The sequence below is a fragment of the Bubalus bubalis genome, chromosome 21, assembly GCF_019923935.1.
Source record: "Bubalus bubalis isolate 160015118507 breed Murrah chromosome 21, NDDB_SH_1, whole genome shotgun sequence".
Lineage (NCBI taxonomy): Eukaryota > Metazoa > Chordata > Mammalia > Artiodactyla > Bovidae > Bubalus > Bubalus bubalis.
The window spans coordinates 55,428,315-55,441,551 of record NC_059177.1 but is presented as its reverse complement, the minus strand read 5'-3'; the positions used below and the strand labels follow the sequence as shown (position 1 = coordinate 55,441,551).

Genomic DNA, 13,237 nt, shown 5'->3' with positions numbered 1-13,237 from the left:
GACCCCATCGCTGGGCTGTGCCGGGAGCACCAGCTGTGTGGGTTACTCCGCGTGTGGGCCCCGCTCCTTAGGCTGAGCGGCCTCAGAGAAGTGGCAGTGTCTGGGGGGCTGCTGCTTCGCTGCTTCTCATGAGGAGGGAATGGCTTGGACTTGCCGTGTTTCTTGCTGTCTTCCTCAGCAGCTCTTTCGGGATCAGTGTGATGATCCCAGGGGCACTCTAACACGAACCCCTTACGAGGCCACACGGCTGGAGTTCAGTGACAGGCTGCTCTGCTCGGGGCTGGGGCCCTAGGAAGTCTGGTCAGAACCCTGTCATTGGCAGACAGGGACTGTGATTGGCAGACGAGGACTGTTTTTAATATATACATACATAAAGGAAAATAAGGGAACTAAGTTGTCAATAAACACAGACTGTTTGGTAGGAACAGAGACTTAAAAAACAGGCTCCTGGGGGAAGAGCTGATAAAGGGAGGCATTAACCGTGCAGTTCAGAAGTACGGCGTGAACCTGTGGTTCCTCTCTCTGAACCTCTGGGGCCCGGGGCCCAGCAGATCCTCAGAGTTTGCGCGAGACTCCTGGACGCGGATGCGAGCATGAGGAGGTGCCGGAGCCAAGCTCAGCCTCCAGGCTGCTACTGCAGCCCCTGCCCAGGCCTGCTTCTGACCCCATCTGTGCCCCCTGCTCGTGGGTGCCCTCAGGTGCTGGGTGAAGTTTCACTGCGGCTCCCAGGAAGGCTGATGAACAGTTGCGCTTTCTGCCTTAAAGCCCCAAATCACGACCCTGTTTGTTTCCTTTTTTTTCCTAACAAAACTGGGTATATAGACAGCTGCTTTGTGTAAGTAGTGTGTTAGAAGCTGGTCAAGCAAGATGCAGGCGCTCACACAGTTCGAGTCTGGAGGAGTCAGGTAATCAAGTGAGCCAGACTGCTCATGTATCAGCTGGGGGGAGTCAGGGGGAGCTACCAGGTAGGGAACACTCACCGGTGCTGCAGGAAGGAAGGAAGTTATAGCTAGAGGCCCCGGGCATCTCCCGGAGCCGTGGGTGCAGCCAGGCTTCGGAAGGGCGGGCCGCACCGGGCCTGAGAGCTGGACGGGAGGCCGGCCCCCTTCCTCCCCTGGCTCCAGGCCATCTCTGCATCCTTCTCTCTCGCTGCGTATGGATCGCATGGCCAGCTTGGCGTGGCTGTCCCCCAGCTCCCAAGTTCCCCCCGTCTCCTCCCGCCTTAGCCGCAGCCCCGTCTGGAGGGTGGGGGGCAGGTTACTCAGCGAAGGCATGTGGGGAGAGCACAGACTCAGCGGTTTGAACAGACCCTCCAGAAGCGACAGGATGCCTGGACCTGACCACGGCCAGGCCCCCAGACCCATCTTAGGGCGCGCTCCAAGCCCGTCAGGTCCTATTCTTCCCATTTCACAAAACGAGCTTAGAAGGTGAATGAAGGTCCTGCCTAACGAGCGGGCACCTCGTTCTCCGAGGCCCTCCGAGTCTCAGAGCCACGTTCCCTCCTTTCCACTGTTTCTGTCCCCACGGCAAGGCGTCACATCGGCTCCTGGTGGCTCTGCTCCGCTGCCGACTTGCAGAACCATCAGTAAAGCCCCGAGGTCTTTGTTCCCAGGCTGCTGCTGCTCAGCCTCACCTCTCAGCTCGGGTGTGTGCTGTTCCTTGTTAGACCCGGAGCACACGCCTGCTCTCTCAAATGGAGCCCGATCTGCATCACAGACCTGCCCACTTCCCATCCCTGGAAGGTCTGCTCTGCAGGCCTCCACAGGAGCTACCGTCCCAGCTCGTGACGGGAATGCCAGGGGTGGACAAGCCCCGATCCCCTTGCTGACCTGCTGCCGTCACTCGGCCTCGGCTGACACCCAGCTCCTGCGAGCTGTCTGGCCACCTCTGTCTTGTCGGGGGCTATCAGGACCCTTCCTGGCTGCAGCCTGAGAGTGAGGTTGGCTCACAGGTGTTTTCGTCCAGGTCAGGGGATGTCTGGTAGGGTCCCTGCTCGGGGGTGGCTTCATGCCTCACAGAGGAGGTACTTGAACAGGGTCTTGAAGGGCAGGTGGAGGTTGCCAGGCAGGCAGCGTGGTGGTCTTGGGGAAGGCCAACAGGGTAACGCTGGTGTGTGACTCATACACTGGGAGAGGCTCCTCCATCTCAGTCGTCACTTGCATGGTCGGAATAGAGATGAGCAGAACTGGGAGTATCTTGGAAGGTCCTAGAATGGCTCAGAATCTCTGGGGTCTGGGGGACACACTCTGGGTGTCCCTTTGCAGGGGCCCTCCCCCTGCCGTCTGCCCGCTGGTCTCCCTACTCGGTGACCGTCTCATTTCAGCCCAGCAGCCGAGCCTCTGTCCCCCGCTCGGCGACTCACATGGCTGCTGCTCAGAGCGGGCCCGGCACACCTCCTCGGCGCTTCTTCACTGTGGATTTGGGTCCTTGAGCTTCAGAGTGGGAACCACGAGGCGGGGGAGGGGCTTGACCAGATCTGCCTTTGGGCCTGGAGAGGTCTTGGGGGGGGGGGGGCGGTGCTCGGCGGGAAAGGGGTGCTGGGGAGAAGGCCCCATGCGCACTGATGGGGGCTCTCCCGGTTCAGTGAGTGCCCGGCCAGGCTGAAGGGCACGGGGGTGGCCGTCCTGCCTCGGAGCGGGGTTGGAACTCAAGGGGGGGGGTGGCCGGGTGGGGTCCGCATCGCCCCCCTCCCCGTGCTCGCCACTCACACCAGCCTCCCCCGCAGAATCGGCCCTCGGTGATCACGTGCGCCTCCGCCAGCGCCCGCAACTGCAACCTCTCGCACTGCCCAGTGGCGCACAGCGGCTGTGCGGCCGGCCCAGCCAGCTACCGGCGGACCCCGAGCTGTGAGTGCCCACGCGTGCCCCCCACCCCCCAACAGGGCGGGGGACTCAGCACCCCTTCCCCTCCTGTTCCCGGAACGGCGGCCTCGGGGCCCCTGTGGAGGGAGGCATTGTCCCAGCACAAAGGCGCCGGGCTGGGCGGGGGGAGCAGCCCAGTGGGCCCCGCCCTCCAGGCCCCCCCCAAGTCCGGCCTCAGGGTGGTCGTCACCACCGCCCTGTGTGCGTGAACGTGCGCGCGCACGGCCCCGGGCAGCAGGCGCAGAGACGGGACCCGCGCCGGGGTCACCCTCTGTGCGGTCCCCGCTCTGACTGCCATCCCCCCACTGTCCTCCAGCCACCTGCGACCCCGTGGTGGAGGAGCACTTCCGCCGGAGCCTGGGCAAGAACTACAAGGAGCCAGAGCCGGCCCCCAACTCCGTGTCCATCACGGGCTCCGTGGACGACCACTTCGCCAAGGCCCTGGGTGACACGTGGCTCCAGATCAAGGCGGCCAAGGACGGCGCTTCCAGCAGCCCCGAGTCGGCCTCGCGCCGGGGCCAGCCCGCCAGCCCCTCGGCCCACATGGTCAGCCACAGCCATTCCCCGTCCGTGGTCTCCTGAAGGGAGCACCACCCTCCGACACCACTTCCATCTGCATGGTTTGCCTGAGCTTTGAACAGTCAGTGCTTAAAAAAAATGGAAAAATTGGGGGAAAAAATTTGGTGGGAGAGGGAGGGGTGGTTTATTCGCAAAAACCAAGTGGTGGGGTTTCTGTTGTGTTTCGTTACTTGCTTAGTCTTCGTCCTCGGGGCCCTCAGACACGCTGGCGGCGCCGCGCGGGGCACCTCTTGTCCGCGCACGCCCGCCTCGGTTACCAAAGACGCCTGGACCAGGTCAGCGCCCCGCGAGGCCGGGTCGCCACGGCTCGCGCTTTCTCAGTCACAGGCCAGGCCACTGGCGACCCAGATGCTCTGTGCTTTTTCGTTCGCTTCTCGAGACCCGGGCGTGTGCGGCTCCGCTTCCAGCCTGCGTGTGTGCGTGCTTGTGTGTGTGCGTCTACTTGAAGAGAACAGGACTGTCGTGTCTGATTTGCACTATGGGAGGAGGACTCGAGTGGCCTGCCTGACAGCTTTGTGCGAGACGCTGGTGCTCTGAGGGCAAACTGCTGAGAAACAGAGGGTTTCAGGATGACATTTGTGACCATTTGTGTTTTTTGTTGTTTTTTAATTTAGACAAAACCGCTTTGGAAAGGGGAAGTCTCATGCAGGTTATAGGTCTTTCTCTGTCTAGATTTCAGGTGCTTGCAACTGGACTGCAGACTCTTACCAATCACGGGCATTTTACCTTTTCTGAACACTGCAGTTTGTTAGGCTAGAGCTGAAGTTGGAGGAGCCTGTAGTGCTTTAAACAGTGATGCATGTTTTAATGGATAAAAATAGCTGGTTTCTATTAACTGTATAGACAGTAAACAAAAAAATCCTTAATACTTAACTAGCTTCTTTTCAGAATGCGTTTTATTTTTGTCAGTTACAGTCCTAGATATACTTACTGCTGGTACAGTTGTACTCTAAGATTTGTATTTGATGTCCACGTTACTCCCTGGCAGGCCCTGGACGCGGGCGGGCGAGTGGCTGGTCGGCGGCTGAGTAGGATGCTGGAGCGGTGGCCGCAGGCTGACAGCATCGGCTATTTTCTGCCTCCCTGCCTGCTCCCGCGCTCCCAGGGGAGTTGGGACTGGTGTCTCCCAGCTTCCCTCTTGATACAGAAACTGCTCTGCTCCCTTGGCCGGACAGCCGATTCCCGACAATCTGACGCGGTGTTTTTGTGTGCTTCCTCTCGTACGCTGGGGCCAAGGCAGTATACATTCCTCTGACTTTATACAGTTATTACTGCATTTATTATCGTTTGCTATAGTCATAGCTACTAACTAGGAATTAGGCGAAGAAGCAAGCATGACAGACCCAGCTGTGGATGTTCGACAGCTGCTTTTGTGTCCGGGAACCTTTTCTTGGGCCCCGGCCCCTCCCGGGCGCCGCCTCCCGCCCCGCCCACCAGGGCTCTGGGTGCCTCCTGGCCTGGTCGTCAGTAGGAGAAAGATACAGGTTGGCTGGTGACTTTTACACAGTTGGCACTGGGTGACCAGGCGGGCGTTGGGTTCCTGGGGCTGCAGGTCTTTGAAGAGGCAGGAGGAAGGCGTCGCGCCCGCCCCCCCCCCCCCCCCCAACCCCGCACGCATTTCCCTCCCACTTCACTGGGCTTCCAGGCTTTTGCATCCAGGCCCCTATATTTTCTGTAGGAAAAAAAAAAAATCATCAAGAACACTTTTTTTATATAGGTAACTTTAAGACCATCATTACGCTGTGCGTAAAGAATGTACAGAGAAATTTGTAGGTATTTTTTGAAGAACAATTAATTTGTTAATGATATGTAGCTATTTAATTTTTCCCTTTTCCTATTGTAATCATTCATATTTTTTTTTTTGTTTGGAAAAAAAAGTTGATCTTTTTTTTTTTTTTCGTCTTAGATTTGTCTGTAAAAGTGCAGGAACACAGTTATTCTATGAGAACACTGCATCTGCCTTAATAGCCACTAGTTTGTTATTGCTACAGGCTACTGAGCGTTGCCCAGGAAAACGACCCACTGCCTGCGGCTCTGTGCAGAACAGGCTCGGCGGGCGCCTGCCAGCGAGGACATCGCTGGGGAGGGGGAACCGGAGCGCCAAGGGCCGGGTCCCTGCTGGGAGGGGCCCCGGGCAGGGGGACACTCCCCGGCCTCAGGGCACAGAGAGGTTCTCCACAGAGCCAGGCCATCCGCAGTGCGTTCAGACCATTCTCTCCATGTTTGTAAATCTGTAATATACCATTCTCTGTGGCCTGTTTTTCCTGGAAGAAGAAGAAGAGAAAAAAAAAAAAAAAAAAGGTTTGGCAGGCCATCTTTTTTTTGTACTTAAAAGTAGCCTTAAGAACAATAATAAAGTGCTCTTAAACCACAAACTGTCAGGGTGATCCTTGGGCCCTGGGGATGGTGGGGTGGGCTCAGTGCCTGGGGTCCAGTGGCCTCCGGTTTAAGCCCCACGTCGGCTGGAAAACTAATTTTCAACTCTCAAAGAGAAGCATCATTTAAAACCTACAGCAACCCAACTCAAGACTCATCATTGACTTTGCTTCCTTGCCCAAGATAAAAGGGCCCCCGCTCCTGGCTTCCATGCCCTGCTCGGTGGCGGCCACAGAGGCGCAGCCCCAGGAGGAAGAGTAAAATCAGCCTGAGTGACCCCAGCAGGGCGCCTCCCCCAAATCCTCTGACCATCCCCCTGGCTGCATGGAGGCAGACCCACCACCCACTCTGCCCCTCCTGGAGTTGGGGCCTCCAGGCGGAGGTGGGACCTGGGAGCAGGCCCTCCGGTGAGGTCTGGGCTTTCTCTGGGCCTCCGGAGGCCCCAGGGCAGGAGGGCCCCGCCCGGGCAGCTCCAAGGAAGGAGCCCGGTCTCCTTCCCCTAGTGCAGCGGAGGTGGGGAGCTGCAGCCTGCGTCCCTGGAGGTCAGCTTCCCTGGGCCGGCGTGGCCCCTTCTGTCCCACCTCCCCTCCAGCCGGCCAGGCTGGGGCCGCAGCCCCCACAAAGGCTGCTGAAAGGAGCCGGCTTCTTGCTCCCCATGGGTCTCTTGGCCACCTGCCCCCCGCCGTCACTTCCCCCACGGGGGTCCCGGCCAGGAGGAGCGCGGCCCCCCCCTCCAAAAGAAAGAACCGCTCGTGAAGGGGACCAAGTCCCAGGTCACCGGCAGTGCCGTAGCCAAGGTTATTATTGAGCTCAGAACCGGTGGGATGAGGAGCTGTCAGAACGGAGGACGCCAGCGGCTCCCGGCATGGAGGCAGGCCAGGCCTCTAGCGGTGGGGACGCAGGGCCGTGTCGCAGTCCTGGGGCGGCGGCCTCGGAGCGCAAGGCGCGTGTCAGATGGTCTCGTCGTCACTCATGTCCCAGATCTGCGTGGAGAAGGGGAGACGCTCAGTGTCCGCCCGCCACGGGGCTGTCTCAGAGCCGCGTGGCTGCGGCCCCGGCCCCCCATCTCCACCGAAGCGCCGCCCTGCTTCTCGTGGAAGGAAACCAGGGAGCCGGGCACCCGGGGGCCGCTGGGGTGTGGCCGGGCTCTGCCGCGTGGATCCTGTCGGCCTTCCTGAGGCGGCCCTCGCTGCTGACCCCGAGGATCGAGAGGAGCTCAGGGGCCCCGGGGGCTCCCCACACCCTGGGAGGGGCTCGTCCCTGACCCTAGCCCCACAGACTTTCCAAATTCCTAGAATTGGTTGCAAAAGGCCACCTCCGTGCTCAGAGAGCTGAGAGAAGGAACGTGGTGTTTACAGGAGGCTGGCCTGGGAGGCAGGGAGGCGCAGCCAAGGTAAACATCGACATCCACAGCGGCTTGGCTGTCAGTGTGGGGACCATGGAGAACATACTGCAAGAAGGACATGTCCTCCGAGGACCACTGCCTGGGGCCGAGCGCTGGTGGTGGGTGTGCCTCACACATACCCCTCCCTGGTGCCCACCCCCTGCTGCCCGAGCACGCTGCAGTGAGACTACGAAGGCCCCGCTGTCTGAAGGCGCGAGGACCACATGCAGAGGCTGGGCTCCCCCGGCTCAGAGCAGGCTTGGGCCTGCCCTGTTGGGTGGGACTTGGGGGGCGCAGGGGGGTGTGGGTGCCATTCCAACAGAGGCTGCACCCAACGCTGCCCCGGTTCCCACCACCTGCGGTGGGAAGAGCTGTTAGAGGGCTCGTTGTGCACTTACTCTTCGCTCTCATTCCGTGTACACACACGCCTGTGGAGCCCTCCCCGTGCCACGTGAAGCCAGAGGCTCCCTCCTCCACGACTCACGACAGCCCGTGGGATACCGGCGGAAACTGGCTCAGAGAGGGGCATCAGTTAGCCCTGGGTCACACAGCAAGTAAGGAGCGGGGCTGGGAGCACAGGGGAGCGGGGGTTAGGAGAATAAAGAGGGGGCCGCGACCAGATCAAGGTGGGCGGCAGTGACCCCGCAGGTCAGGATGTTCCACCCCCCTGCCCAGGCTCGGGGCACGGGGAGCGGGTCCTGGGAGGGGGACACGACCCACTCTGTCGCCCTACTGTGTGGTCTAGTGGGGAAGGGCCTCTGCAATTAGCAGGGGAGACAGCAGGCCTGAGCATGGGTGGTGCGGAGGGGTCCAGGCCCTGCCCAGAAGGTTCGGGGGTACAAGTAAGGCACCCAAGGGACGCTGGGACTCTGCTGAAGGGGAGGTGGCATTAGGCATCCTTCTCTAAGCCCAAGATGGGGTTTCTATGAGAGGGCAGCCCATCCTCTGCCATTGGCTGCTCTCTGGAGGGAGTCTGAATTGTGAACCCCAAGAAATTTCAGGATCAACAAACATATCATAAGACTTAACATATAGATGCTAAAAAAAAGCCAAACTCACAGAACCAGAGGCTAAACAATGGATGGCAGGGCCTGGAGGAAAGGGGAGATGGTCAAGACACAAGCAGTACCAATTCCGAGGACAAATGCAGTCTGCGGACCACGAAGGGTTTACGTGGGCTACAGTCTGTGGGTTGGTAGATTTGGTCAGAGTGGTCCTGACTGTGGTCTCCAAGACCACTCTCTAGAGTATACAGGACCGCATTGCCTGTACTCTGCTGAAAGACTGCCTACGGTCTGAGGACCATGCTGCCTATAATCCCAGCACCACTCTACCTACAGACTGCAGACCAGTCCGTCTAGAGCCTGCAGGAGCCTCTGCCTACATCTCCAAGACCACTGTGCTTATACTTGACACTGACGGTAGTCAGAGTAGGCCTGTAGGTTGTAGGCAGGGTTGTCCTGATTGTCGTCTACAGAGCACTCTGCCTGTAGTCAGAAGGGGCCTGTGAATGTGCTCTTAATGAATAAAGGTGGTAAGAAATTGACAAAGATTTAAAAAATCTTAACGCTAAGTGCTGGCAAGGGTGTGAATAAACACTTGCAAGAGAAGTATAAATTGGTGCCAGAGATTTGGCAATATGTAACACAAAGCTTTAAAAATCCCTGTAGCCTAAGGAAGAGATAAATGATGTTTTTGTAAGATGATGCAAGTTTACTTAGAAAACCCAAGAAAATGCTTCGATGAGTACAGACAATAATGAGTATTCAGTAACATAGGAAGATACCAAATTAACGACTCAGTCACAGCCTTCCTGTACACAGACAGCATCCAGTTAGAAAACATGATGAGCGAGAGGAACCCAGTATAAGAGCAGGGAAAGAGGTCAAGTCCTGGGAAGTAAACCTGACGTAAAATGTACAACATGTCTATGGAAAAACTTCAGAACAGTCCTCACGAGACCTGCGTGAAAGCACCCTGGGAGAAATGGGGACGCACCCTGTGGTTCTGCACGGGGCAAGTCCGCGTCAGCAAAGATGTCCCCTTTCCTGAGTAAACGTAAATCTAACACAATCCCAATTTTTAAAAAACTCCAGTATCTTTCCTGGAGCTAGACAAGCTGGTTTTAAGTTTATGTGGAAAAAAAAATAAGGGACCCTTTGAGTATGAAAAGAACAGCGAGGAGGCTCCCCTACACTGCGTTTGAACATCATCAAATCTGTAATTTAGACATTGCGGCAGCAGAACCACAGGCAGATGGGCCAGGGGAACCAAATGGCCGAGAAACAGGACAGGATAGCATGTCCAAAGACATGTGGAAATCTACTGTTTTAACCATAAAGGTCTGGGAAATGTGATCTCAAATCATTAGAAAAATATGAGCTTTTAAATGATATAAGGACCACTGGAGAGTCATTTCCAAAAACATAAGATTGATTCCACGCCTCACTGTATATCCAAATCAACTCCAAGTGGAGCAGAGACTAAAATTTTTTTTTACATCACTTGAAGGTAAAAAAACTGTTCAAATACTAGATGCAAACATGGGTGAATTTCTGCATAACCTGGGAGTGGGCAGCCTATAATTAAAGTCTATGAACAACAGAAACAGATACACGGATTATGTAAAAACACACAGGAGGAACTCTGCTGGAAAAGCTCTGGAAGCAGAGCTGAAAAGACGTGACACACACTGGGTGAAAACATAAGCCTGTACCAGCCCCTCATGTGTGAAAAAGCTCTTCTAAAATCAAGGAGGTAAAAACCAATAAACTGATTAAAAAAAGAAAAATAGGCCAAAGACACGGGCAGTTTACAGAAAAAGACTTGTAAATAGCTTCAATACATAAGGTGTTCAGCCTTACTTAGAGTAAAAGAAATGCTAAAGCTTTGTAGGACACAGTTTTCAGAACGTCTCTGAAAGATACCACCATGAAACTGAAAAGGCAGGCCACAGGCAAACAGCCACGCTGTACATAAAGAGGAAGTGTATCAAAATATACAAAGAACTCTTCCAGCTCAGTAATAAAGAGACAAGTAATCTGATTTTTTTTTAACATGGGGAAGATTCACCAGATATTTAAAAGCAGAGGAAATATAGTACTGATAAGAACCTGAAAAGATGCTCAGCATCCTTAGTGTCCAGGGAAGTGCAAATGTAAACCACAACGAGATGGCTGGAGGGCACTTGCAGAGATGCTCGACATCACTGCTGCTGCTAAGTCATGTCCAACTCTCTGCGACCCCACAGATGGCAGCCCACCAGGCTCCCCCATCCCTGGGATTCTCCAGGCAAGAATGCTGGAGTGGGTTGCCATTTCCTTCTCCAGTGCATGAAAGTGAAAAGTGAAAGTGAAGTCGCTCAGTCATGTCTGACTCCGTGCGACCCCATGGGCTGTGTAGCCGACATCACCGTTAGAGACGCATGAATCCAAACCACAGTGAGGCATCACCTCCCGCTGGCCAGGACAGCCACTGTCAAAACTCTACAACTGCCGGAGAGGGTGCGGAGAAAGGGCCCCCCCGGTACTGCTGGTGGCAGGAAACTGGTGCCACGTCTATAGAGAACAGTATGGAGGTTCCTTAAGAAACTAAAAATCGGATTACCGTATGATCCAGCAGTCCCACTCCTGGGCATATGTGCCCCGTGAGGACCATACTTCCCAGAGATACATGCACCCGCAACGTTCACCACAGCTCTACTCACAGTCCCCAGGACACGGAAGCGACCTACATGTCTATCCACAGGTGAATGGACAGAGAAGATGCGGTACTCAAAAACAATGGGATATCACTCGGTCATGAAAGGGGAATGAAATTGGATTCTTTGTAATGACAAGAATGAACCTAGAGTCTGTCATACAGAGTGAAATGAGTCAGAAAGAGAAAAATATGTATTAATGCATACGTATGCAGTCTTCCCAGGTGGCGCACTAGTGAATAACCCACCTGCCAGTCCAGGAGATGCAGGAGACGCGGGTTCGATCCCTGGGAAGACGTGGGAAGATCCCCGAGAGTGGGAAGCGGCTACCCCCTCTAGTATTTCTTCCCTGGAAAATTCCATGGACAGAGGAAGCTGGCAGGCTACAGTCCATGGGGTTGCAAAGTGTCGGACATCACTGAATGCGCGCGCACACACACATGCAATCTAGAAAGATGGTATGACTCTATTTGCAGGGCAGTAAAAGAGACACAGACGTCGAGAACAGACCTGTGGGCACCATGGGGAGGTGCTGGGACAGACTGAGAGGGCAGCGCTGACGTGCACACGGCCCGCGTGAGAGGCAGAGCTGTGGGAAGCTGCAGTGCAGCCCGGGGCGCTCAGCCCGGAGCCCCGGGACAGCCCGGAGGGATGCGAGCGAGGGGGCTTGAGAGGAAGGGGAGGGGTGCGTGCACAGAGCTGACTCCCTGCTGTGCAGCAGACACCAACACGACACTGTGAAGCAGGTATAATCCCAGAAAAAAACCCTAAATATAGAAACTTAGGATCCAACAATCCAGCTCCTGGGCATCTATCTGGAGAAAACTAATTCGAAAAGACACACACACCCCAGTGTTCACAGCAGCATTATTTACAACAGCCAAGATGTCGTAGACATCCTCCTCCGCTGGTGGAGGAGTGTGTAAAGAAGATATGGCACATACATGCGACGGAGTATTAGTCACAGAAAACGAAATAACGCCATCTACAGCAGCATGGATGGACCTAGAGATCCTCATACTGAGTGAAGTCGGCCAGAGAACGACGAACATCACATCACCTATTAAAATACGTGGAATCTAAAGAAAACGGTACAGGTGAACTTACTTACAAAACAGAAGAGTCACGAGTAAGGGACTTACTTTCCCAAGTAAGTAGGTTACCAGAGGGGAACGGGCGTGGGAAGGATAAATTCGGACATGAGGACTGACGTATACACAGGACTACATGTAAAAGCTAGCTAACAGGGCCTGCTGCACAGCTCAGGGAACTCCACTCAGCACTCGGTGGTGTCCACATGGCGAAAGCATCTAAAATAAGAGTGGGTGTATGTAGAAGTGACTTACATCACTGCCCCTGAAGCTAATATGACAACGTAAGTCAGCTACATTCCAGTAAACATCTTTTAAGAAAGGAAGCAAGCCACGAAGAGCCAGCGCCCCTCGCCTTCTGGAATGGCCGAGGTGAAAACCTGTGGCTGGCAACGCCGATGGTTGGTGAGAACGGAGGGCGGGGCGGCCGGAGCTCAGCCAGCGCTGCTGGTGGGGCTGGAAGGGGCACGGCCGCTCCGGGGGAAGGCCTGGAGATGGGGAGCCCACACGCACAGCTCCCCTGTGCCCCCACAGGGCACAAACACAGGCTTGCAAAAGGATTGTGCCAGAAGGTTCACAGCAGGCTTGGTTTGTAGCAGGCGCAGCCTACACCCAACCCATTGAGAGACAAACAGGGACACCACACAGCGGACGCCGCCTACCATCGAAGGAACCCGCCTCCAAGGCACGGAGCCGTGTGCACACATCTCAGGGTCACTCCGCTGAGTCACGGGAGCCTCCGGACACAAGACTGCACGCTCCATAAATCCATTCACGGGAAATTCTGCAAAGGGCAAGACTAATCTGCGGCGACAGAAAGTAGATCGTTTGCCACACTCACCAAACTACACACTTGAAATAGGTGTGCTTTACTACATGTAAACTGCACTACAATAAAAGTGATTACAAAAAAAAAGCTACACAGACCGTTTCTCATCACTCAGACTGACTCAGATTGGCAAAAGCCCCAGAGCTTCACAGTGCGAGTACTGCGGGAAACCGCCAGGACGCAGGCCTTCAGACCCACGGACGAAAGTGCAGCGATGCTAACGGAATCATACACTGGAAATTAAAGCAGATGGCTACCTCTTAGGCGCGGGCGGAATGGACGCGCGGCTGCTTTGAACATATCTTTTTCACTTTACAATCAAGTAAATGTTTTGCATATTTAAAACACCAAAAACAAAAATAACCGAAAGCACAGGCAGGAAACCAAGAGACCCGGGTTCGATCCCTGGGTCGGGAA

General features: G+C 55.5%; 2 protein-coding genes across 19 annotated transcripts in view; one reads left to right on the top strand and one right to left on the bottom strand.

The window, feature by feature from the left end:
• The window catches only part of VGLL4 (vestigial like family member 4), a 161,462-nt gene extending 155,647 nt beyond the window's left edge, over positions 1-5,815 (top strand). For all 15 annotated transcript variants that reach the window (XM_045163867.1, XM_045163874.1, XM_045163864.1 and 12 more), the window contains 2 exons: positions 2,726-2,846; positions 3,178-5,815. In XM_045163867.1, coding sequence (XP_045019802.1) covers positions 2,726-2,846; positions 3,178-3,443 — 387 coding nt within the window. In that variant the 3' untranslated portion in view covers positions 3,444-5,815. The remainder of the gene's footprint in view (positions 1-2,725; positions 2,847-3,177) is intronic.
• ATG7 (autophagy related 7) overlaps positions 5,004-13,237 on the bottom strand; it is a 274,952-nt gene continuing 266,718 nt past the window's right edge. For 3 of the 4 annotated variants that reach the window (XM_044933625.2, XM_006077455.4, XR_006547240.2), the window contains one exon: positions 6,586-6,799. Coding sequence is in view for 1 of the 4 variants with exons in the window: in XM_006077455.4 (XP_006077517.1) it covers positions 6,767-6,799 (33 nt within the window). In the remaining 3 variants the exon portion in view is untranslated. Of the gene's footprint in view, positions 5,705-6,585; positions 6,800-13,237 lie in introns of those variants that run through there. The other variant, XR_006547239.2, reaches the window with a different exon arrangement.